This window comes from Anas platyrhynchos, chromosome 18, assembly GCF_047663525.1.
Source record: "Anas platyrhynchos isolate ZD024472 breed Pekin duck chromosome 18, IASCAAS_PekinDuck_T2T, whole genome shotgun sequence".
Taxonomy (NCBI): domain Eukaryota; kingdom Metazoa; phylum Chordata; class Aves; order Anseriformes; family Anatidae; genus Anas; species Anas platyrhynchos.
In genome coordinates, this window is record NC_092604.1 from 13,192,773 (window position 1) to 13,219,398 (window position 26,626).

The window sequence follows — 26,626 nt, forward strand, 5'->3', positions numbered from 1 at the left end:
TTAGGAGAATGGTCAGAGCCCTCTTTATTCTGTAGCAGTTGCATGTTTCTCTTTGAGCAGGAAGGCTTCTAAAAGCGAAACATAACTAGCGTTCATATGCAGTGACACAGAAGGGCTGCACATAACGCTCAGGAAGTATCCATGGTTTGTACAGTTTCATCCACCACCTCAATTTCCAGGAGTGCAACATTTTCCGTGAGAACAGCAGTAGTTCCTTTTTCACACTTGTATCTACCATACCTGTTAAAGAAAACAGTGAAAGGTAAGCTGAAAGATGGTATTACCTAGGAAAACTCATTTAGAAGTTCAGAACTAATTAGCCTTCCGTGATATGGAAGTTTCTTACACTAGTCCAGAGTGACACTGTGCTTATTGCAGAATCTAAACTGATTACAACAACTAATAAAGTTTGAGCTAACCTAGCATTTTTATGAAATGCATGGTCCTTAAAAAAAAAAAAAAGGTAGCAGGTAACTTGAAAGGCTACTTTGTAGAAATAAGTGGGATCTCATTATAGCATGGGCCATTCTTGCTGTGTACTCCTGCTCAAAGCACAATCTTTTTTTCATCTCTAGATTAATTTTACCAGTGTATAAACTTTGGGTTTCCATGCTAATTGTAGCTAACATTTAACACAAAAACTGCCTGTAATCAAGCCAATTTCAGAAATTTTGCTGCATCTGACTGTAAAGGAGGTGTCACTCTTTTCCCATTTACACAGTAGAAGCCATAAGCTCACTTAAAATGTCAATGAAGATTCTTCTGGCTAACCATCTCTATAGTGAGAAGTTTCTGCTCAGAACAAAGGGTCATGTGTACAAGTTTGCACAGTAAGAAAGCCAGAGGATTTTTAACTGAAGCAGTGCAATTCATTTGGACTTTGGCTATGGCCACCTGCATTAAAGAGAAGGGGAAAAGAGATTTCTTTGAAGTTCACTATTTTGGTAGCGTACTGAAAAGCTGCACGACTTGTTACACGTAACATAAAAGTATGTATCACAAAATCCTTTAACTGCCCTGCGGGCTGTAATTTCACTGACGAGGCAATGTAGTTCACCAAACAACACATCTGAGCCTTTAGAGGTATAATTTGTCAGCTCTGCTAACACTCAAATTTTGCTCACTTGAGAATCTCAGCACCTCTGTATCCTGAATATTCTCAGTGATGCAAGACAGTATTACATGCTTAAATGTAACCTTGTTTCCCAGCAACTTCCAGAGTTAGATTTGTGTTACAATCATTCAAAACAAGTCACAGAATAATGACATTTTCAATAAATACAGGCAATGAACACTGAGAACCATAAAACGAGGGTGGGGTGGGCATACTGAAATGGATCTTTTTGATGGGGCTTGCAAAAGGGAAGAGCTGGAAAGCAGCACAGGTTTCTACACAGCTGAAGTGGTTAAGAGCACTATTTCATTAGGAAAGCAAGAATGTTCATAACACAGAACAGTTGTAGTTAATTTATACATAAACTAGTACTCAAGTTTTGTCTTAAATCTTGCTACTGCCATATTTAGCTATTAACTGTAATGTGAAAGGACAATTTACTGTACATTTCTGGACAATTTTAATTTATCAGAAGAGTTAGCAAAATTATTGAAACATCTGTTTGTTGTCTTAGCAATCTCACATAGGTTATGTTCTCCAGGCACAGGCTAGAAAATACTTCTAGAACTAGAACACAACGTGGCAGTCCCAGGCTAGAGTTCTGCAGTTTTCTTTGGGTTTTATCCCTGCAGTGAGCTCATAGATAACACCTATGACAGGCTGGACTGCACCACGTGCTCTTTTTTCAAATCCCCATGCTACAATTAGGCAGAACTGCAGCAGGCATGGTGATGCCACAAGTCTTTCTGGCACCACACATTTCAGCAAACATGCAAAGTGGGACCTTCTTGCTACCTGATGTATCTATTCAGTCACAAATGTGAAACTTCATCACACTCACACTGCCTGAACTCCACGAGCAGTCTCAACATAGCAAAGAGGTGACAGGTAAGCAATTAGTTTCTTTCACACACCTGTAAATGCAACTAAGCCTCCTGTCAACTGCCAAGCACAGCCACTAATTTTGTTTTCTTGTTTAACTGAAATTCAGTACAGAGATCCAGAGAGCACTGTGATAAAATTTAGTACTATGGAAAACAAGAACGGTTAGGAGCAGCCTAGGTAACACACAGCTTCAGAAACACCAACCTTTCGCCTTTTCTGTTGGCCACATCGTATGGACGGAGGAAATCCAACTTATTCTTGCTTATGACACAGATATCTATGTTACTGCCAGAGCCCAGATCATTGTATATGCCAGCTGCAATGGCATCTCTCACAAGCTGTTTGGCTTCCTCTTCCTGTAAAAGTTTAGAAAAAAAAAAAAAAAAAGCTGTCATTGCACAAGCGTTGGCATTTCACAGAAATGTTTGTCCATGTGACACTGGAAGCTGTGAGCTCTCACAATAAATGAGATAATCATCAAGGACTACAGAGCATGAACAACAGCCTACTGAACAGTGGGACAGCCTTCATCCTGTTCAGGCTCCATCCCTCTCTTCCCTGAAGACAGGCATCAGATTTAGTAAAGAGAGTCAAAGAAACAAAATTAAGATTTTTATCTCAATGAGTGGAGAAATTAAACATGTGGATTTTATTGTCCAGGCTTCTGTGCACACAAACAAGTTCCCTATAGTGCCCCCTGTAACAGCTGCATACAAATTAAAGATCCATAGTAGTGTACTTATAATCCTTGCCTAGGTAGGAACTACTTACTCTTCTTCTGCAGTATCAAAAATATTTGTATGATTTTGGAACATAGCTTGGTTTTCAAAATATATTCTGTAACTGTGCTGCAAGGCAGCGTAGCTCTGCACTGAATTGTAGCCTACTAATACTTTTAATTCCAGTCCTGAAAACAAGTGCAGAAAACTTGGCTGAACGTGCTGGCAGAACCAGGTAGCTTTATCAAAATATTGCAGTTTGTGATCGACTCCTTAGCATTTGCTACAGTCCCTCTTCTGCTATAGGCTTCAGAAATTCCATAGGTAATTAAAGCATAATATATATACTAAGCATAATATATTAAATTTATGTATTTTAAAACGTGTATTTCTACTTTTTTTAGTACAAAGTGGAATCCTAGTTGTAGCAAAATTAAAATCAAAAACTAGAACAGGAAATAAAGCTCACTTTTTATTGCTGCTGAAACCATGCACTAATCCTGCAGAAGTTCAAATGTTCACATTCTTACAGGTTTTGTATGATCTACTTTTAAAAGAAAGTGCTAATATGCAGCTGGTGAACTACGCGTGCTGCACATAACAGGATTTTTAAAATTATTTTTTACATTATTTGGAGGCTGTCTAAATAGTCTGAAACAGAGCACAATAGCATCTCCGTTACACAAACACGTCAACATTCAGTTTAATGTCTTTTACAAAGAAACATTTCAAAATCATCAAAACTCTCCGTTCAAATATCACAACAGATTTGTAATCATCTTCATGCCCCATCCCCAAATAAATGGTGTGAGTGTTGACGTTCAGGCCTCAGAAGTCAAGTTCTGATACGCCCGATAACCTCTTCTTATTACAGCTGCATTGGCTCCCTCTACAGCTCCCAAGGAGGGCTTATTTTTAGCGCAAAAGCAACGCCAAAAGCTGAAAGTCACAGATCCAGCAATATTAGAAACGAACTTAAAACAGCAAATCCTTACTTTACACTGTAGCCAAAGATAGCGAGCATAAATATTGCAGAGCAACCTTCCTGCTGCATTCATTTACATCCTGCAAAACGCAGTGACGGGCGCCTGGTCCCAGCACCTGCGTGTCCCTGCCACCACGCCAGCAGCACCGCGCAGCTCCCTGCGGCTCCCTGCAGCTCCCCATCGCTGCCTCTGCCCCGCGCCCCCTCCTGCTGGCAGCAGGGTCAGGCTGCAGGACAGGGGTGCTCCCTGTACCTGCACCCACCCCATTTTCATCTTTTCTGGTGCCTCTCAGATACGCACCTGAGCACAAAGCACGCCCCTCGCCGCCAGCTTAGGTTTTCTCCAACATACAGAAGAACTTAGGAAACCCCATGAGCAGAGCAGGCCTGTTCCAAGGAGTTAAGAGTAAGACTGAAAAAAGACCATGAACATAGAAGTTTTGTCTCAGTTTTAGCTTAAAGTTCTTCATGGCCGTTGCTGCACAGCTATCCTGATGCGATCACAGCAGTAACTGCGTGCGGCGGCCACTCTCCATCACTTTGCTGGCTTTTCCCACATCTCAATCTTCTGCCATTAGACATGAATGAAAGAGCAAACACCCAGTGCTGATGCTGATAGAGGCACCTTTTTTATCTGCCTCATTTTAAAGGCCTCCCTGCCACTATCCTGCCCATGAAAATCACAATGCTAAAAGCCCAGCTCCTCCAGTGCCTCTGATTCAGACGGCAGCTGCACAAGCCCCAGCGTACAAGTGCAGCTGAAGAGGAGCCCAAAATTAGCTCAGCTACAATCACGTCTGCTCCCAGCGCATACTCCACATTCTCCAATGGCCCTCTATAAAAGAACTTGTTAATAGCAGTGTTCCTCTTCTAACAGCTTCATTAAGGTACTGACCAAGAGTGGGGCTTTTTCAGTAAACTATTAAACAGCCTAAGTTTGTATTAGCCTCAACCTTTAATAACAAGAAACCCTCTTCCACTGAATTACACTTTCCACCAAGCTGACTAAAACAAAACAGATATGCTGTAAAAATAATTCCTGTGTGTTTCCTCTGTCTTTCGATAGTAAAGCCCTGATAAGCAAGTGCTTTCTCCTTCAGCTGATACAAGACTGCTTGCACAGAAGTGTTGTGTGCTAACCCTGTTTTACACATTTATTTTCACAATACTACTAAGACAAACAATAGTGTGTGCACAATTTTTTTTTTTTTTAAAGTGGCAGCAAAACCAGAAACATTTTAAGCTATTATTTGAGCTGCTGGTACAAGAGAAACATCACAGCTTAGGAAAAGCAAAGCAGAATGTAAGCATTTCTTCCCCTCCCCCTTTAATCCTTTTTTTTTTTTTTCTTTTTTTTTTTAAGAATTATGTAAAATCTTGCAGAGTCAACTCAATTTTTTTATTATTTCCTAAAATGTACTCTATTAATCTACTGTTATCAAAATGAAAACAGTTCTAAAATGACCAGTACAGTCAACACAGCTCAGCTGTAACCACACTACAGCATCTGTTACCCTGGGAAGGTCTAAAATGTAATCTCAGCTCCTTCATCTGATATAGTGCAGCCTATTCCAGTTTGGGAACCTGGAATAATTTTAATTATAGAAAACCCTACAGTGCTCTGTTTACCCCTCCTCCCCTTTCCATAATTTAGAAAGATGACCAGAATAGCCACGAGAGGGAAAAAAAAATATCCTTGATAGAGATGCTGCATACAAAGTTCTAGCAGGGGCTGCTATTTTACAACCCGAAAACAGGGGGGTTATGGTGAAAAGTGCTGACACAGTTTTAAGTGTAGGGGCACGAATGAGTCACTGTAATAATTAATCTTAAAAAACCCTAAAAGTTCAGAGTATATAAAAGGAGCACTTCCTACTTTATGGTTGCAAAGACCAAGCTAACTGGGAATATCATTCTCTCGGGTCCACACTGCTTCTTAAATGAGATTACAGCAAGAGTGATGTACTGTAATACAAGTCAGTTGTGACAAGCAGCGCTTTATAGAGCTATCTGTTTGTCTCCATCACTACATCACGCAATGTGTCCCAGGACTCCAATGTGCAGCTCCATTTACCACTACATGACAAATGGGCAGCACTTGTAAAAGGCGCAAAGAGGTCCAGATCAGCCACGTAATGGTCACCACAGATGTACCGTAGTGCTGGAGGGGGAGCAAACAGACCCCCAAGTTCATTAAACTGACCAGTAATGGATCTTTCAAAACGCGTCTTAGGAATAGTACAGTAAAGGCTAAAATAAATAACTCAGCATGAAAGGCTAATCTGAAATGGTGTTTGATAAATTATTTATAACACAGACAATTGTCTGCATTTAATATTGGAGCTACTGGTAGCATCTTTAAAAGATGATTTATGTGTTGTAATGCCATTAAGCTTTATATGAGCCCACTGCTAGCTATAAAGTCTGCTGAGATTTAGAGAATGAGTTTTAAACTGTCACTGCAGCATCATAGTAGATAGAGACTGTATTAAATCTTTACTTTAAACCTGTTATCTGGAGAGTTGCATTTTGTAGACACTCAAGAACTGATAGATTACCTCTCTACAGCTGCTACGGTGCAAGTCCCAAACAGCACCAATAAGGAACTTTTCCACATTACTCTTGTATACGACTTGAATCAAGTTTCTCCTCTCACTTAAGCGATTTCCAGATTTCAAATACTACTGAAGTAAAAGAGACTTTTCTACAGGAGATGTGGACATTTCTACCTCGTGTTAATACTATTTTACTAATAGCTTTTAAACAAGTTAATCATGATGCCTACAACAGTAAAGGGAGCAGCTGAACTGCTCTGTGAATATTATTTCCTAAATAATTTTTTTAAAAACTTCACAAGCGAGTTAACAAGATGTCTTTTCCAGATTTAAAAACTGTAGAAAGCTTTTTTATTTTTTAATTCTTACCAAAAAGGAATGAATGGCTTCTGCAGGTTACCAGTATCCTGTTAGCGTTGGAGAACTGCACTATGTATCAAATATCTAAGTCTCAGTAAGAATTTTAAATTTTAGTACACAATGAATATTAGTATACAATGAATATTATTGGGCGTAACAATTTTTGTAAGAAAAAAATCTAAAAACATTTAACAAAACTGACTTTTACAGCAGAATGAAATTTGTTCAAATTCTGCCATGTAAAAAGTACGTCCTACTGAAAGGCAGAATCCACCAGGCGGGCAGGAGGGAAGAGAATGGAAGGAAGCAGAGGGGAAGAAATCGGAAGCTTCAGGAAGGGCAGAGATGGTTAAAAAAAAAAAATCTATAAAGAAGTGTTGGGAATTGGAGGCTAGGAAAGTGATACCTCTTGAAGGACATAAGCACCTACAGAAGCATAATTAGACTTTGGAAGAGTAATCAGCAGACTACAACATGCGGGAGGATGTGCAGGTCTGTCTGTTGGGAGGAATCGTGGTAGAGATCAATACGTAACTGGAAGCAATGCTAAAATCTGCGGGTACGTCCAAAGAGATAGCAAAACTGGGAAGCAAAGTACATTGCTTTTTTTTTTCCTCCTTGTAAGGAGACGTTGAAAGGCTCCATTTAGTGAGAATGAATTTGTTTTGGCTGCCCCTTGAAGCTGGAAAGGGGCTGGCACTTGTAATTTCAACCACTTGGGTTTCACAAGTCTTCACCAAAAAAAGAGCGTGAATTTCAAGCAGTACCTCATAAGCAGATGAAAAATACGGTTTGTTTCATAAATCTGTTTTATAAAAATACATAAACGATGCTACAATCACTGTATCTTGCTTTTCTTTCACCTTTGTGATGAACAAATTCGGAAGTCAGTCTTTCTAGCCCCTCCCCTGCTCCTTCCACCACCAGCTTTTGTTCATTTTCTAAAAAGTCACAAAGTAAGGCAGAAGGATTATGAAAATCAGAATCTGTAAAGATTAGCAGCATCTGGGAGACACGTAGCAGTGAGACAAAAAATGGGTCCTGGGAGCAAACACCAATTCATGCATTAAAAAAAGGGTAGAAACTATTGAATATTCTCAGTAAGTGTGATGGAAAAATTAAAAGGACTCGAAGACTATTAAATACGATTACAATTTTCTCTCTAGAACACATCCTGTCGAATGCTGTGGATCACACCTTCTGTTTGGAATGGCTTTCACAATAGGGTAATTTTAATTGCATTTGTCTAAATTCTACCTTCTCTGCAAGTTTTTAAAGTTCGGACTTCTATTTAAATAAATAGAAATGAAGCACAACCAAATTTAAGTTATATACATTCCTGCATCTCCTTGTGCCACTACACCACTTTTCCCTTCAGAACTTGGAGTTCTCAAATGCAAACTCTACACAGACTGTCTGTGGCACCATCACTGATCCAATACCTTGAAAGACAAAAAAATAATTTGCTTAAAACCCTGGGTTATTAATACATGAGGGTTAATACACTGCCTACTTTACACAAAAAATGCAGGAAATTTAGTTTTGATAGGAAGTAATTTTCAGCACAAATGGCATAAGCAAAAAATTATGCAAAAAAGAAATCAGAGCACAGCAGTGACCTAGCAGCCTTGTTAAACCTCAGCATATTTAAGTTTTTACGCAAATTTACCTAAATTCACTAATATATCGGATAATTCTGTATTGCATTTGATGCAAATTTTGTTGTGAATAATATATTAGTAAATGTTTATTTTTCTAACTGTTCTTACTAAGATTTTTTCAAATAAAATATACCTAAGTCCCTAATTACTATTCTCAGTAATTACATTTTTTTCTTGTTCCATTGGTACAGACGCCTGCAAGCCCATGCTCATCGCCACCTCCCCCTTTCTGATATTGTACACCACACAAGTATAATAAACCATGTTAATATTTCATACCAGTGTGAAATATGCTGGAGTATCAATTCAACATCTGCTGTCTTTAGGGTACTGGCGTCCCGCAGAGACACTTTCAATTTGTAATTGAGTTCTATACTGAATTAATCAGCAGTTTATCTTTTTTAGTAAAATAATGTCTTCCCCACTAACCTGGATTTACATTAACAATTTATGCCAAATTACCTGCCAAGGCAAAAAACTTATATGATTCGGAACTCCTATTCAATAACATTAGTTCCTATATTTCATTCCTTACAAGGAGACTAGCACAATGCATAGCTCCGCTGGTACGGAATTAAATCACAAGCTCCTCTCCCAACTGCAGGGCTTCTTTTAGTACTACTTCCATACTTTGAGCTAAGAATTAATATGAAAACACATTTAATCTATCGTTTGTATCTGTGTCAAGTTCACGTTTTTCAGGGAATCGATTCTCAGAATAAAATGAACTCGCTCACCAACAGAGCTGTAAACTCTGCCATGCTGCGAGTTGCACCCGGCACGGTTCCCTTTCTGTACCTCTGCACTACCTGGCAGTAAGGCACTGAACCTCAGCTGCCAGAACGTAGCAAGAAATGTAAACCATGGAGGGAATAAAACCAAAAATCTATGCCTCAGTACTGCGCAGCAAAAGATGAATATTCAGCTATAACATCTGGCTTCAAATAAAGCAAATTAACTTTCACGTGACTATTACCTAAACTAAAAAAAAAAACAATGGAATGGAGTGAAGGTGAACATTTTGTTTGGGAAAGAAAAAAAAAAAAGTCTTCGGCCCTGGTAGTTTTTTCTTCCTAAATACACCAAAAAGCTCCATACACCTCGTTGGCTCGCAGGATGCCTCCCCCCAGAGCCCAGGCACAGTCCCCTGCTCAGCCTCACACCAACTCGGTGTCCTCCGCTCACACAGGACGCACTCTGCCTTCGCAGTCCTCGCTGCAGGACGGCACTCGGGTCCGTGCCACCTGAAATATTTTCCAGCATGTTTTGCCTGGGCTCTGCGGTTATGGGAGATATACGAACTGAAACAATCTAAACAGGAACACCTGCTCCTGAGAAATGCATCAAAAATAATTACCTGTCCTACATCGACCCTCTGCAGTGAAATGATCTCTTAACATGGAGCTCTGCTTCTGACTGCCTCGTCTACATTATTACGTACAAAGTTTAAGCATTACTTTCGTAAAGGTGAAGAAATGGTTGCTCTTTGTCATGCAGCAAGGCCCAATTTAAAACGAGGCAAAATTCATTTATTTTGAGAGCCCATCAACAGAAACCTAGAAGAAAGTGCTACGGGGTACTACTGGTAACCCAGATTAATACTGCTGGCAGTTTCCCACCTGGTTTCTGCACAGAAATTGTACTTTGATAGATTCAAAAGCACACCTCAAAACTCTTCTCCAGTAACATCAGCCGTTTCAGAGCCCACGTAGCTAGGGAGCAGCACAGACCATTTTAAATCAGGTTTGTATTTCCCATTTCCATTGGTTCAACAATGGAAATCAATCCAAGGCACAATCCTGCAGCAGATGAGAACAGAACCAACTGACCAACGCACCGAGCAGAAACGGAGCTCGGGTACACTAAGTTAAATCTAAAAAAGTAAGAAACAGCATGAGAAGCCTTTGTTTTCTGGATGGATGTCTGTGGTAATATCTGGTATTTACCCATGGAAATTCAGGTCCCTGAAGGAGAAAATAATACAGGAAAGCATGAAATCTTTATCAGTGAGAGCTCCATCAGCAAAAGGCAGTGAAAACACGCCACTACCAGCCTCCGTTATTGTCACCGAGTAATGAAATAAACAGATATACAGAGCACATAAATACTAAGTACTTATTTTTGTTCCCAGAGTCAGATTTTTTTTTCCATTTACTTAATCTCTGTGTTTGACACCAACAGGAGTTCAAGTATCTCAGGCAGGCTCTCCAGCTTAACTCTGATAGTCTGGCTTGATCTCTATTGTCTGCTGTCTGAGTTCAGCCGACAAACCTCCCAGCAAGTGGTCACCTTCCCATGGAGTCATTAAACCTCTGAATGTCAGCTGGTGGGATTAGCCTGCAGACTTGCACACCTGAGCCCTATGGCGGGGACACAGGCATTTTGATCACCATCACTAATGAATACAGAATTCATATGCAGCTTGTCATTGCTCCTGAGCCCCGAATCACACAGATGCAGTCTAAATAAGAATGATGAGAACTGGTGTTGAAGATTAGAGAGTTTTGGCAGTTTCCAAAAATAGCTCCGTATTATTCTCGGCAGCTAATAAACAAAAATAATGCCACCATATTGAGGGACAGTAGGAAATATAAGCACAGAAATGTTTTTGAATGATCTGTATGTCAGCTGTTTAAAAATGGAAGAAAGTGGCATGTTTTCCTAATATTTTGTACTAAGCCTGGTATTTATTTCAGTAAGATAAATAAATAAGAAGTATGTGGTGAAACTAGAGTTCATACTGCCTTCCCTTTGATACAGCAAAGACATTCAGTGCACACAGAGCCTTGGGGAAGCCGTTCTTTATGCCACAGCTCCTTCACCCTGGGGGCACAGGGCTGCCCCCATGTACCTCAAAAACCAGTGGCAAAGCCAGGAACAAAATTGTGGACCAGAATAGCCTGAGACTACGCATTTTAAACCTAGATCACTTTCAGCCCTCTTCCCTTCTGTAGTTTCTTTGTGAGCACACCTACTCGGACAGTCGCAACCATTAGCTGGAAAAGGTTACTACCTCCCACGGCTGGTCTGCTTCTCCTTTCTCCTTTTACAAGGGATCACCAAATCTGCCAGCTGGACTGCTCGTGAGATTGCTCCCTAACCCAGCTTTGTCAAAACCAAGCAAGTCAGCCAAGGCAGTTACTGCGGAACGGTCACAAAAGCAGATCTGGGCACCAGGTGAAGGACCATGTCTCTGGGGGGAAGGCAGGACCCAGAATATTTTAACTCCTGGACAGCAGAGCTACTCCTGCACGAGGGCCAGCGTCTGTGCTTTGAGGGGAACACAGTCACAGCACCACCAGACCCCTTTCAAATCCACTCCTAGCCCTTCAGAGCTTCTGGTTTTCCGTCATCACTGCTTGACTTCTTGCTGCACTACAAATGGTGAAATAAATGACTGTAAATACAATCTCACATTTTTGCAATGATCCATTTCAGATGTAATTACTAAATAGCTGCCAGACTCTATCCCCTTCCATTGTTCCCCACCTATTCTGTGCCCCTGAATTCATTACGAGACGTATTTTATTTTTTCTCTGCAGTAATGCTGCTTTCTGTGGCTTCTACTCATTCTCTTCCTTTTAGATCCTCCTTTAATAAACTTGGCTGTTTTGATGAAATACAAAAAAGAAAGTTACAGACAGCCTGCGTCCATGCTTAAACATGAAGCTACAGCATAGCCTCACTGCACATCAAGTAGTTCTTCTACAGACAAAAAACCTTCTACTTTTCAAAGGGAAGTCAAATACCAGGACAAAATATATAACGTCCCTCCCCCGTTTCCCTAGGAATTCAACAACCACAGTATAGATAAAGCCAGGATTCCAGCATCTAATACCACAGACAGACTTTTTTTCGCAGATCATGACGGTTGCCATATCTACTGCTTCAGAGCACTTCTTCACTATTGTTTAACACTGGAAGGCATGAGCGTATTTGCAAATTCTGACTAAGGTTTAAAAACCATATGGCTACTCTGCTGAAAGAAAAATTGGCTGCAATGAAAGATCTAAGCTCAAAACACTCTATTAGATGTGCTGTTCTTCCACTTATGTTTTTTAAAGTAGATCTATAGCTGCCCACATGACAGATTAATATTGTTCCACAGTAGTTAGGTGCTTGGCATTACATTTTGAAGCATCTACAGGCCTTCAGGGCTGAAAGTGTTCACATCTTCAGCAATCTATAATGGTTCCTCTAGAGGCCAGCACTTGCTTCATAATGAAACATGCCTCCATAAATCAGACTGCAGAAGTGGCACTTGTGTACGTCACCATCCATCTTAGCAGTTTCTCTGAAGGATGTTGGGTAAAGATCATCTCCCGGCATTGCAACCAGGGAAAGGACCATCACAGTTGGCATTGATAAAGCATGTGCTACTTAAATCTGAAGACACACTAAGTCTGTGGAAAAAAACACATCCTGCTGGTGTTAGCATGCCTCAGGCAGTGGTAGAAGCTTCAGCAACTCATCTTCAAAAGGCAGAGAGCCAGGGCTCTAGAAACCTGCAAAAATTGGCTAAGCCTGCAGTCTTTTTTTTTTTTCCTTTTTCTTTTTTTTTTTTCTTTTTTTTTTTTTAAGTTGAGAATCTTCAAAGTCTACAATTCTAACTGTAGGGCACAGCAGCTGCCACTGCAGATTTGATCCTCTCAGCTTTTGGCAGCTCTCAACTTGAAATTCTAGCAAAAGAATTTTTCAAGTTGCTATTATTGCCTGTCATAGATTTATAAATATTGTGCACTATCTGCTGTGGCATGGCTCTCATGGGACACCAGTGCATGCCAAAAGCATAACAGAATGAAAAACAGTTCCTATTCTTCAAATAAATGCTAATTTTTTTTAACTGTGCTCATGCGATGTGTTTGGTGATCAGCTTCAATAGTACAGAATATATATCAGAGGGAAAAAAGCTGATTGTCTTTTCCAGTAGTATTCAGCTGCTACTTTCATTAAGCTTGTTTAATTACATTCCAGATGCTAATTTGCAAGTCGATACCAGAGGGTGCAGGACAGTTTGCCTTTGAATCATTTTTCTGTGATGTGATGGTCTTGCAGCACACCACTACCCTTCAGTAGCCCTAGCAAGATATTCTGACAATTAGTGCAAAAGAAAGCAGTATTGATCTTGACAGAAAAATATTAATCCTCTACCCATTTCATTAAATTAATCTCCACAAATTTTAAATTTAATCATCATTGCCATTTTATAGCAAATTTTAGACAAAATGCACAGTGTAGTTCAGATTTAATTTAATTTCAATAGAAATGTGCTATTTGGTTATTTTATTGGAAAAAATAAATCTGGCATAAAAAGTAAATATTTTAAGATGGCAGCTGTAACAGCATGAAGAAGTGTTTAAAAGTACAGTTTGAGCTCTACCACTTGAAACTTTGCTGGTTTAGATATTCTGATTATTAAATTATTAGACAACAGAATGTCTCATAAAAACAAAGGAAGGGTTAAGGGTTTGAAGCTTGCACACAAGCCTCAAACATCTAAATATCTATTTCAACAAACTGGTAGGCTGCATTTCCACATGCTTGTTCTAACAGTGAATATCTGCTGCCATTTACGGTTGTGTATGAAGACAATTTAATTAGGATGACCTTTCTAAACAGGAAAAGTTGGAAATTTACCAATTTTGGGTGCATTTTTGGTTGCTCTTACACAAAGGAAGACTTAAAATACAAGCTTGAAAACTAGCTGAGAATGAGGTAAGATTTTTAGTTTCATAGCATAGCTCTTTGACATTTGTATCTTTGAAAGGGGACTATTATGCTGTAGCTGTTGATTCCAAGGATTTGTAGTCCATGTTTTCAGCCTGAATAGCAGACATGCCAAGTGCATAGTCACAGGAGAGGCTGGAAAAGAGACTGTGTCATTCTCACAGCAGTATGAGGGGAAAAAAAGAGTAGAAAGACTACCTCTACACCTAGTGGTTCTTTGTATTAGTTATCTAGTGCAATGCTATTTACAGAAGATACTTGAGTGCCTATTGAAAGGTTCCAATATTTTGATAGCATTTATAAATATACTGGAGGCCAGAAATCCAGTTTCTTTCTAAAACACTGAAGCAGCATACAAATCCTCGTCTTACTGCATTTTTTAAGTTTGCACAACCACAACTATTTCATATATATAACACATGACATGCTTTAAATGTAAAATTGAACTGATCAGTTTTAGTGAGGAGCTCAAGACTTATGGGATTATCCCCAGAAAATACACTGCAGTCATTGCAACATCTGGAGGGGAGAAAATAGCCCACAGCAGTTGCATTACAAAGATGAGGAACGTCTGAAGACCTTTTCTGAAGTTCATCAACTTTTTGTGTGTCATTCAGCAACGTTGAATATTTAGTAAGATTGTTATTTGTGTATTTCACGCTCAAATGACTGCAACTGTTAGTGTTAAAAGTCATTTTAATGGGTTCACTTTCTGATTTTGTGTTCAGTTCTCATTTTTTTTCTTTAATGTGAACTTATTAACTGGAATAAGGAGAAGAATTCACAAATTCTGAAGAGATTAACATGGTTTAAAGGGGGTCTTGACACTACTGAGGCATTTTACAAAATATGGTCACAGAAAGCTCTACAATTGTTTTGTGTTTTTTTTTTTTTCCATCAATTGTAAGCCTGCAGATTACTATATTTTTCACCATTTTTTAGTTTAGCAGACACTGAACATGGTGCTAGTAAGTATAATGAAATACTAGAGAGAATACAAAAATAATGTCCTTGGATAAATTCATTTAAAAAAAAATAACAGAGTAACTTATTCTGATCTTCATCAAGACACTCCAGCTTTTATAGCTCTCCTTAATGATTCTCTTTCATGAACAACCATAACGTTTCTCAAATTTGATCATTGGCAAAACACAAACAACTCACAACCAAGTCTTCCAATAACCAGCTTTTAAGTAGATAACTACAAGAATGTAGTTGCTAGTTCTGAACATAGCCAGTCAACCCAAAATCTAACTGTTTTCCTATGCTACCGGAACATATTTTGTTATTTTTACAATCATCTATTCTCTTTTAAAGACTGGGAGTTGCATAAAGAGACTGCCTGACTACTGAGCAAAAAAAAAAAAACAGCAAAACTAACTATGCAAAGGCTGTTAAATTCCTGGAGTCAACTATAATTAGTAGTGTACATGTTTTTCAAGCTTTCATCTACATTAAAATCATAAAAGTTTTTCCATACTTAAATTTGAAAGACATTAAACATTTATTCAAATTCTGTATCCCCTGATTTTTGTTTACAGGTTTACATTATGCTGACATTAATATATTTTAAGCACTTGAGCAGATTTATCTTTTTTAAAGCAAATCTCTTAAATTCTTCATGTCAGGAGAATTACTGTAGACAAAGAAACACTGAAAGAAACATGATTTCTTACCTCCATGTCTGGTTTGTATTTATCTTCAAAAATGGCCATAGCTGCTAGCGATCCAGAACCTATGGTAACAAAATTAGGACACTTCTTTAGCCAACATATTTAGATACAAGATTTTGGGTTGGTTCTCATTAATTTATTAAAGAAAAGGTAACAAATAATCAACAACACAAATCAGACTGCAAGTCTACTTTTGCTTACAACTACTACAAGTGTCTACCTCTTGAGGTCCAACACCTAATTTAATCCTAAATTTTTTATCTGGTATACACAGACTTGTGTTCCCCTCCCGACAGCCTTTTTGTCACTGTAAACACTGAGATATGAAAATGAGATCAGCAAAAGCGAGTTACCTGAATGCCAGCTTCAACTCCTGCTCTTCCATTCCCCGACCCACAGAGGGTTCAGCACTGGGTACTGGGGTGCCCAGAGGGCACAGATCGCCCTAACGAGCTGTCCTGGCACAGCTGCCTTTGTACAGGGGACAAGTAAGCCAGCAGCGGTAACCGGGTTGCTGGCTGCTGCCGTCAGGTTATTTCCCATATCTAACAATTTATTACACATTTATTTCATGCCATTATTTTTACTTTCAGCAATAACAACTCAACAGACAAAATGACAAAGATGACATCACGAGTTTAACATTACTTCTCCTAAAGCCCATGCTGCAAGTGCAATAACATTACGTAGCCCATCTCTACCCAAAGCACTAACTGCAGGTGTTGCAAATACACTTTCCATAAATGAATACAAAAAGCAGTACAATACTACTGGAAACTATGAACGTGCTTTGTTCAGAGTGAATCTTCAGGAAGGGATCTCGTCTGTCTGTGGCCCTAGCCATATTTCAGCGTGTGCTACTTTTGGGGAGTGAATAAAGTTACCTGCAATTTTTTACTCCAATTAGAAGATTTTTTGGCATTTATTACTTTTTAACTTCTTTTGCATACTGCTATCTGTTTAGCTGGGTCACAGAGAAAGCCATATTTTCTATTTAAAATGATTTGTGTATATCGCTTGACCACCTCAATGGTTTAGTGAAAGAAAAAGGCAGCGATTAAACAGTTTCAAATGAGGTGTCCTGCTGATTTTATCAAGTCTGCTGAATGTATAATGAAAAAGGAGAAGCTGACAGTGACACTGTTGAGAAAATACAGACTACCTTATCTGAACCATTTAAGGAGGTCCAATTATAGATCAAATTTAAAGGGTAGAAACAGCAGATTTACAGACACAAATCAATGAACATGGTAATCCCAATGAATATGACAGATATTGCTGTTACAGAATATTGCTGTGGTTGAGGATCATTACCTTTACAGTACCAAATACATCACATCTAAAAGCAGTAGGACACTCTAAGTGCGTACTTGTATTACAGGCTATGACTATTCATTTACACCTTGGAGCAATGTGTGTTTCCATTTTTTAAATGCTGAAGCTGGGAATAAAAAGGATTTTTAAGCAACTAATAGCAGAAATGAACTGCTGATACAAACAGCTGATGTCACAGAACAAATCACCAAATAAAAGGAATTTTACTGATCCTTCAAACAAGGTCAAAATAAGGTGCATTCCAGAACAAATACAGGACTTAAACCATAAAATAATTCCTTTTGTACAATGACACTGGAACATTTCTAATGAAAGGTTAAAAAAATAGTCTGGGATATGGTCTCAAGCTAAGACCATACTCTTAATGCACTCAGAAGACCTACCATAAGCAGAATGGGAAGCCTTAGAACGAGAAAAGAAACACCCTTACCCTTCAAGAAGGTTTCTTTAGGAATAAAGTTAGTTTGAAGCCTAAAAGATTTTGCAATAAATAAAATATAAAGTTAGCATCTCACAAACTCTTACATTAAAACTACTGAGGTAAGAAAAAATGGTCTTCGTTTCTTAAAACTTCAACTGACAAAAACTAATCAATAATGCTAATAATCCAGTAATTTCATACGTGGCACAATTAGCCTGGATTTATTCCTCCGGTTCTCTTTTTAAAAAAGTTCACAAAAGAACCCATGGACAAGAACTCAGGAGACTTGGCAAGGAAAAGAAGATCCTTATGTTACACTAAATCATTTATACATAAAATTTGTACTGTTAACTATCTCACCACATTAGCAAGATGCAAATAAACATCAAATTTAATATCAGCTTTAAATAAGCAAATGTCACTGGTCCTACAACCTAGGTTGTAGGAGAGTTGTTGAAAACGTACTTAATTATCACTACATGTAAACATTTACATCTAAAAATCAAGATTCCAAGGAGAACAGGAAGCAATGCTGGAAAAGCTGCTTCAACTCAATTTTTTTCCTCGACGGGTTATAAATGCCAACGTAAGTTTTATAAGCTTGCCTGTAAAAAAAAACAGTACCTTAGCAGAACTCTGCAACACAGCTAAACATTCTCCGAAAAAACAGATTTTGGTAATCTTAGCTACCACAATGGAAGTTCTTTACTCTTCCTAGCACCAGCTGTAAGGACTGTGTTTTTAGGAACACCAATATATGGAAACTTCTGAGCTCCTCCATCCACACAAATCACCTGCTGTTTGACAACAGCAATACTAACTGCCTGAAAACCATTACGGAGGTGAGTTACCGCAGCCACCTGTAGCATGCCGAGGCAGGGAGCCTCAATCCACCCACTGCGCTCCCAGAGGGCCGACGGCTGGTCCCACACAGCGCGCACAGAAAATAATACCTCAACAGTTATTTATCTTAGATAGCTTGAGATAGGTAACTTGTTGTTAAGTTTAGGAACTTAGCACCACACAATCTACACAACCAGTGCAGAAACAGGAACTTCTTTTGGTTGGATTTTAAAAAAAAAAAAACCACGATGTTTATAACTCTTCTGTAGATCAGCAATAAGGGTAATTAAAACCAAATACAATTGGTAAAGTCTTTGTGTATTTGTGTTACATAATATACAGAAATCTTTCAGCTGGACTTATTAAACACACTAACAGCAATGTTACTTCAACACCTTAGGAAAGACGAAAAAAGCACCTTATCAATTCTGAAGAATTTATTTCACGTTCATTTTCAGTAAAATATGCTTACTAAGTAAACATTCAGGAAATACTAATCTGGCATCTAAAGATATAAAAACACCAATAGCCAAAAAATAAAGACCTGCAAAAACCGCAATGCAAAGTTGTATTCTAAGGCAAATACTTTTCAGTCTTGCAATTAGCACAAACCAGAGAACTTCATTAAAGACCACATGAGTGGTTTTTTTGTTTTGCTTTATTTCTTTAAGAAAGACTGGTCATTTAATAAGTTTTCACAACTGAATTATTCAAAAATTCCTGGACTTGACTGTAATAATCTGACTTTAATAATGCCTTTGGCATTTACACAAGGAGTCGTACCACTTCGGTATCAGATTTGAAGTAAAAGATAATTGTTGATACCTAGCAGAAAATCGAGCTAACGACTTCCATTGTCTTTTGCAACTGCAGGAGTTTTTCTACGACAGATGAGCTGGACCTTTTTAGCAGAGCACTCACTGAGGACAACTCCTCACTGCTAAGCACAGCCCGTTTTCATCACCCAAGGACCTGTTTGCTACCTCAGCCTGCCACAGCGGAGGATGCGCACAGCCTTGCGAGAGTAACATTTAGCAATTCCTAATCCATCAGTGTCAGGGCTCCCTGACAGGGCATTTATTCACACGCACTCATTGTTATTCAATTTGCTGTTCATCCTAGGTAAAAATTCGGTGATCTCCACAGCCCCATCGATCGGGATCATTTTTCACCCTGGTTCCTGGCCGAGGGGCCGAGTCTCAGCGGTGGTACTGCTTGCTCGGCAGGACAACATTGCCAATGCATGAAGAGCTGATTTATGAATATGGAGCAACACAGGTACCAGGGGACTGGCTCCTGCCACTAGAGACTACTGGAACATACTTACTGTTTCCAAAAGCTGAACTACAGACTTCAAGTGGTTTAATTTTATGCACGCATTTCATTATAAGTCTTGGCCAGAAGCTTTCCTAGACAAGCCAAGCAATCAGACAATCTTGCATCGTTTGCTGAAATCCAATTTTGTCCTTTGTCAGCATAAACAGTTTAATTTGATGTTTTCACTCCTGAGTAAGCACTGAGTATCTTTTAAATCTGCCTTGCAAGGGAGGACATCACTCTATCCATCCACAAATACATTCAAGGCAAGATATTTCAGCACATCAAAAACAAAAATAACCCAACACCTCAACAACATTTCCCATTAAGAATTTCATTTCCAGAAATTGACTAGTCTAAGATACGTATCCTGATTTAATAAACCACCCTTCAAACATCTGTGGAAAAACACTATGGTCTACATAAAACAGAAATACAACTCCTATTACTATCTCTGATTTGACCTTTGATGCATTTTCTGCTGTTTCAGTTCTCTTTCGTTTATAAGCGTAAGTAGATCTCCTGTTACTAAAATATATCCTAGTCATTAGACAAAGTAGTATCAGTGTACTGCCTATAGAAAGGTAAAGAACATTTGTGCTGAGAAGGGCTTTGTGTGGAAGCATGGACAGAAGTAACATGCAATCACCAGACAGATCTGGCACAGCTGACAGCAAATCAAAGCTTAAACTAGAGTAAAATTAATCCACTGAGAGCCTACTCCCTACTTGAGCTTGCTCTGCCACTATGTTATTTTTGTAGAGGGAGAGGAATGGCCAGGATTTTCAGAAATACCATATTTTAAAGCTTTGAAAGCATAGGCACAGAAGTAGGCACGTAAAATAGGCACGTGAACATAACGGCAGCTGTGCGACTTTATTCAGGCAATCAACTCCTAGTAGTTAGCAGTTTAAAGTCATTTACGGTTTTACAGTTTACTACAATATTGGACATAAGGCAATTATAAGAATCAGACATTTACACTATTTTTTTTTTCTATTAAGGGCTAAACAATGACATCACGTAACGTGACTGTTACACGGATTTTCTCTGCCAAGCAAGTACTGTGCCAATGGCTAAGGTAATGGCACCATCTATCGGTACAGTGCCACCGCTGCAGAATCTCTGTAAGGACCACAGTTCTCATGCCCAGAGTTAACCGCATCACTCAGTTTTACAGCTGTACTGTTTTACTAGTTCAAAGGGATGGAAAGCTTTAATTGTTAAAGGCTGCGTGTTAAAAATAGGTTCATTAACTTCCAGCAAAGCAAGTCAGTTCAGAGGCCACAGCTTCTCAGAATAGCTACCACATGCACACTTCACTGTCCCACACAAAGCCTCCCATCTCCTGAACATTTGAGATATTCATATACACAACGCTGGTTTATCACTTACACCAGAATCTTTGCGTTTCCTCCAGCCTTCTCAAAGACTTTTTTTTTGCATGCTAAAAACGCGATCTCAAAGTTTACTTTCTTAAACATCTTCAGCTCTAACAAATGATGAATATTAAAGCTCTGATAAAAACAGGCTGTGATCTCTTTAAAATTCTCAACAACATGCAGCGGAAATTTGAAAACAAATGCAAAGAAAGTGGTGGCCTGAAGGTCAAATGAATTGGTACAAGAAACTCAGTTAAGTCAAGCCCTAACAAATAGTTCGGGCACTTTTTAAAACCCACTACTTCTTTAATCACATTCAGAGAACGGGCAAGCGAAATCCCTGTCCCATAGAAGTACACGTTTTTCTGACAATTAAATGAAAAAGCCTATAGCATAAATTCTGTTTTTACAACAAAGCTGGTTTAGTTTAATGCACTGTACTAGAACTCTACAAAAACTGCTCGCTAAGAACTTCTGTTCTTAGTGTTGTGGTGACATTTTGAATCCATTTCAGGAAAAAATCCCCAAACCACAGTTTTTTGCATTTCTGGTTCCTGCTCTTCCAAACAGCAGAAAAGCCATTTTTGTAGATTTTGTAGCCATTTTGTCTAAGAAAGACCCAGAAGGAAAAAAAAAAAAAAGCTTTAAAATTTCCAAGAATATAGCTAATGGCATTTAATCTAGAGATAACAACCACAAACAGGAAAAGATTAACTAAAATTGAAGTTGTATTTTCCCATCACAGAGTCAGCATAAAAGCTACATAGAGCAAATCATGCTTATTAAACTGACCTATTTCATTTTTCTGCTTTCAGTTTGCTTTTCTGATTTATGTGGACTCTACATTACACTTCTGCAACTCTGCAGAAACCAAGATCTCATTTAAAAATCATTCAAGTCTTCAAAATGAAAGGTAAATCTGAAACGTGGTCTTCTTTTGAGTTCAGAGACCAACTGCAACCCTGGCTATGTTTAGAATTTTACTTTTTCCAGCTTATAAGATATTCTTGCTAGGGTAATGATCTTAAAAATCATAGGTGATACAGCACATGACTATAATCAGCTCATAAGGCACCAGTTTTATCTCTTACTAGTGTCTCATTTACCTCTCTTACTAGTTTTTACTCTTCAACCGCAAATTGTTGTCTATAAAACCAAACTCAGAACTGATCAAACAATGAAACTATTGAAAATACAACTATGTGCAAAAGATTTTACAAGTTCAGTAATATTTCAAGATGTGTGTGTCCTTCCATTCAAGAATGCATGCGTTAATTCCCTTCTCAAAAAAAATAACCAGGGAGAATGGCAATCACCAAGGCTCTCCTGCAAGTTGAAGGTTATATTTCTGGATTCTCACCAAGGGCACTCTTCAACCTTCCCTCAATAAATAAAAAACTGATCTAGCTAATTAAATTTACCTAGATGACACAGACAATGAATAGTTTTAAGATATAGTATGAATTACAAGTTAAATTCACAAATTAAGATTAAAGCTGAATGAAGATTCTGTATTCTGGAATAGTGTCTTCTTAAAAATACTCATAATGGCCTCCAGTGTTCTATCAAGGAGATCACAGCTAAACGGCCTTATGCTCAAGAGCCACTTCAGCGTGAGATTTTTGCTACTGCAAAGCACCACTGAGGAGTTCAAAAGTTTAATTCTCTCCTGTAGGTATTTTCTTCATCTGCTTTTGTGGGAGTGGGAAGCATGTTTTCAGTTTTCAGTATCACACTCCCTAATCCAGAACTGAATGAGATGTATACAGAAATGCTTTTTTGCTTGCTTTTTCTAATTGTTGGCAATGAAAGCATTATGCATGACAAACATTACTGTATAAGCTATTTTTTCTTCATTTTTAGAACACAAACTGCTAGCAGTAATAGCAAAGAAGGGATCTTCACAGTCTGCAGGCCCTCAAACACAACACTTGTATCAAACTACAGGAGTAAACAATGCTTGCTTAAGCCAGATGATTCCTTTTCAAGTTGCAAATGTGAATTTCTGAAACTGACAAACCAGTTCCTGGAGTGTAAGGACCACAGGAAACACTGAATAGGAAGTTGAAAAATGACACAAAGAAGCAAGGCCATCATGTAGACTAAAGTCTGGTTTGGTTCTTCTAGGAACTGTTACCTTTTCCTTAGCAAGTGGTGAAAACCATGTGGTTAAAGCAAGCTATAACTTGGCTACCTCTGGCCAACAAAACAGAAGGCCAGGAAGATGAAAGAACAGCTTCATACTCTCCTCCACAGCCCTCACAAGGGTGGAGCAGGAAGAAGGTTCATGCTTAAAATTAGCTATCAGCTTGCAGGACATTTAAAAAAAAAAAAAAAAGAAAAGAAAACTTCAGTTACATATAGTTCAAATTAGTGCTATTACAGAAAAGGTGCAGATGGAAGACTTACGGTGTTAAGACTTAATAACCTGACAGTAGGCTACTACTGTCAAGTTGCCACCCCAGCAACAGACATAACCTTCTTATTGAGAAGCTCCATATCGTAATTAAAACCAATCATACATTGTAAATAAACTACAATGAAGCTCCTTCTTGCTTAAAACACCGCTGCTACCTAGCAAAAAACAAAATAGGTCCAGATGAGAAGCAAGACACGTTTATTCCTAATGGAACTGCAGTCAAACTTCAGGAAAAATGCGTTTCCCCAGCAAGATTTTACATGAACCATAACTTAGCACTATCTGCACATCAAGTTTCTGAATACCATTTTTGGGTTGCTTAAGATTTAGACAGTATAATAGCCCATAACCTTAAAGCATTCAAAACAGAACATCTCACCTGCAGTAAAAACATGGGTACAGCTTTATCTCTGAAGTCTGAGCTCTGCACAGCTCACAGCAAACAACAGAATTTAAGTAAAAATTACTTTTTTTTTTTTTTTTTTTTTTTTTCACCAGAGAGTTGTGTCAGAGTACTAAGGAGCCAGCACTTACCCATGGTAACATAAGGCAATTTGTCAGTTGATCCGTGGGGATATATGCTGTAAAGGTGAGGTCCTGTGACATCCACTCCCCCTAAAACCAGGGCAGCACCGATGTAGCCTTGATACCTAGGGACAATGTTTATATGTGAACTTGGAAACCTATGATAAAGCTGTGCTTTTTTGTTCGTTTTAAACACAACGCACGCATTTCAGAATTCTTCCATGATTACAGCAGGTACATCTCCATAACAGAAAGACTGCTTTTACTATCTGTGAGCAACAGCCTAAATTGAGAAATTAACCAACATTATGTATTTCACTGTCAACCAGAACAAGCATGCATTGGACAAGCAAGGAGGCTGGAAGATACATTTGTGCTGACAGGGAGAGAATTCAGAACAGTTTTCAAGCCTTGCATGAAATTCCTGTATCTGCAATTAAGTTTATATTTAGAGACTTCAAAGAAAATATATTCCTTCATTTCCTCCATGAGATGTTCTTGGCTGATTTAACTTTTTAATTCATTGTCTTATGACACGCTTAAGGCAAACTGCCCAGCAATACAGCATCAAGCAAGCAAGCTGAATTACTGTAATTCATCTAGGTCACTTGGTTGAACAAAGCTGGCAGGGCTGGGGAGAAGAGGGCTTTATTTCACTCTGCTGGGGACTCTTCCATAGTTTGAACAATCTCCCTAAATGAATATGTTTGTTTCATTCTTTTTTCTCTTTCAACAGCATTCTTTACTTCTACAAAAAAACAGTATTAAAACAATACTGCAATGCTTTAAGATTTGAAGAACATTCCCTCAATAATAGCACATTTTAAGTCGCATTGCTATTTATGAGGTACAACTCCCATACTTGTGATGGTTTCCAATCAGCCAAGCAATCAGGTAAGTTTTCCATAGGACAACTGCAGTACAACTTCCACCTGTTATATATCTCACTAAACCACCATCAAAATTCTGTATTAACAGAAGCTGCAAGCTTCAAATGGTTAGTCATTCTATTCCTTTGAAAATAACATAGATTTTCAGATTGTGATTCTATTACAGGTCATAAAATTCTCGATTTGAAAAGCTTTCATTTACAAGATTATTACTGGTCCAGCCATCTTGTCACAAAAAGATACACATCAATTTTCATTGTTGTGATCAACAGTTCATTAAAATATTGTCCTTATATTTTTGCAGTATAAATGCTATCAACACAGCACAACTGTAGGACCAGTTCTCTAAAATATCGCTGATGGAGCAATTCTTCAGTCTTTCCTAGAGTCTTGTTATGGAAGTTAAGTAGGCTAAGAAAGGATACGCGTTCACAGGAGCTTGAGTCACAGGTGGTAGTTTTAACAGCATTATTAATATATAAGAAGAACATTTGGTTACCTGAAAAGCATTTGCTTTAGCATTCGATTAGCTGTGACAACGCGTGGAAGTCGTCCAGTAGACAGCGAATGGAGCTCCAGATTGGAAGAAATCAGCTGAGTTGTCATTTCAGTATCTGCAGCTGTTCCAGCACCGCAACAACTGGGAAATATTGCAAGCAAGTTGGAAGAGGCGGGGAGGGGAAACAAGTAACTGTGTGCCTCTATGAGCATTCTGCCTGGTTTATTCAACAAATTTAAACTTCTTTTTTTCTTTCTAAGCTGCCTCAAGTCATTCAACTCTTTTTAACTACTTGGGTTTTCTTCCTGTCCATCCCTAGACAGCGTTTACAGTTCCTGAAACACAACAGCCTTGCTACTCGTAATCCTAATGAGCGGCACATATAATTACAGCCCCTTAAGACTTTTTTTTTCTTCTTTTCAGCATTTGCAGTCTGTGCATCCCCTTCCCTCATTGCAAAATTGAAGAAACTAAGTTCCCATACAGTTAGTATTTTCAGAGCATGAAACAAGACAGCCTATTTAAACATGAATAAAATGCCCAAAATGAGCAAGCCTGGCTAATAAATGTAAATTATTGTTTTTAAGCACCTTAATACTTGCCGTTGGCAGAGGGGACAGCTAAAAATCCCACACAACAACCGATCCCACACTTACTAGATGTTAGGAGAAATGAAGTGTATTTTCGAGCAGTTCTTGTCAGCCACAACCATTCCTTCCGTCGCTCTCGTGTCTGCTCCGAGGACCACGCCATCCTGAGCAAGGAGAGAACGACTCCCAGAGCCCGGCCTCGGCCCCGGGGGGCTCGCACCGGGGGGGTTTGACCCCAGCCCCGGGCCCGGCCCCGCCGTGACTCAGCGGGGCCGCAGCGCTGGGGCCCGGCCCGCTGCCCGCCGCCCACCGCCCGGAGCCGTCCGCCGCCCCTCACCTTGAAGACGACGCCCGCGATGGTGGTGCCGGTCTTGCGGGCCGCCGGCAGCCGCTGCCCCTTCTGGGCGAGCTCGGCCTCCAGGAGCGAGTTCCTGCAACACAGGGGCAGGAGCGCTGAGGCCGGGTGGGCGGTGGCGGGGGCTCCGCCGGCTCCCAGCCCCGAGCCCCGCAGCCCACCCGTCACATCGCATCCCCTCGCCCCCCGTCCCGGCCGCCCCGCGCCTCACCGAGCGCAGTTGTCGAAGCTGAAGCCGCCGCTGGGCGCCTGCAGCACGGACACGGCCGCCATCTCCTCGCCGAGCCGAGCGGTTCCGGGTCGGGCTCCTGCGCGCGCAGCGGGGCCGCTGCCGGGGCTGGGCCCGCCTCGGGGCCCCGCCGGGCGCTGCG

The 26,626-nt window shown here is 39.4% G+C and overlaps 1 protein-coding gene across 1 annotated transcript; it reads right to left on the reverse strand.

Annotated features, from left to right (window-relative positions):
- Nucleotides 1-26,626, reverse strand: PSMB7 (proteasome 20S subunit beta 7). Its single transcript, XM_038164937.2, has 8 exons — nt 26,467-26,626; nt 26,238-26,331; nt 25,967-26,064; nt 25,311-25,451; nt 23,931-24,046; nt 15,683-15,741; nt 2,204-2,355; nt 1-240 (listed from the first exon to the last, which is right to left on the reverse strand). Exons 1-8 carry the CDS (start codon nt 26,526-26,528, stop codon nt 129-131), a joined length of 834 nt encoding a protein of 277 aa, XP_038020865.1. The 5' UTR covers nt 26,529-26,626; the 3' UTR covers nt 1-128.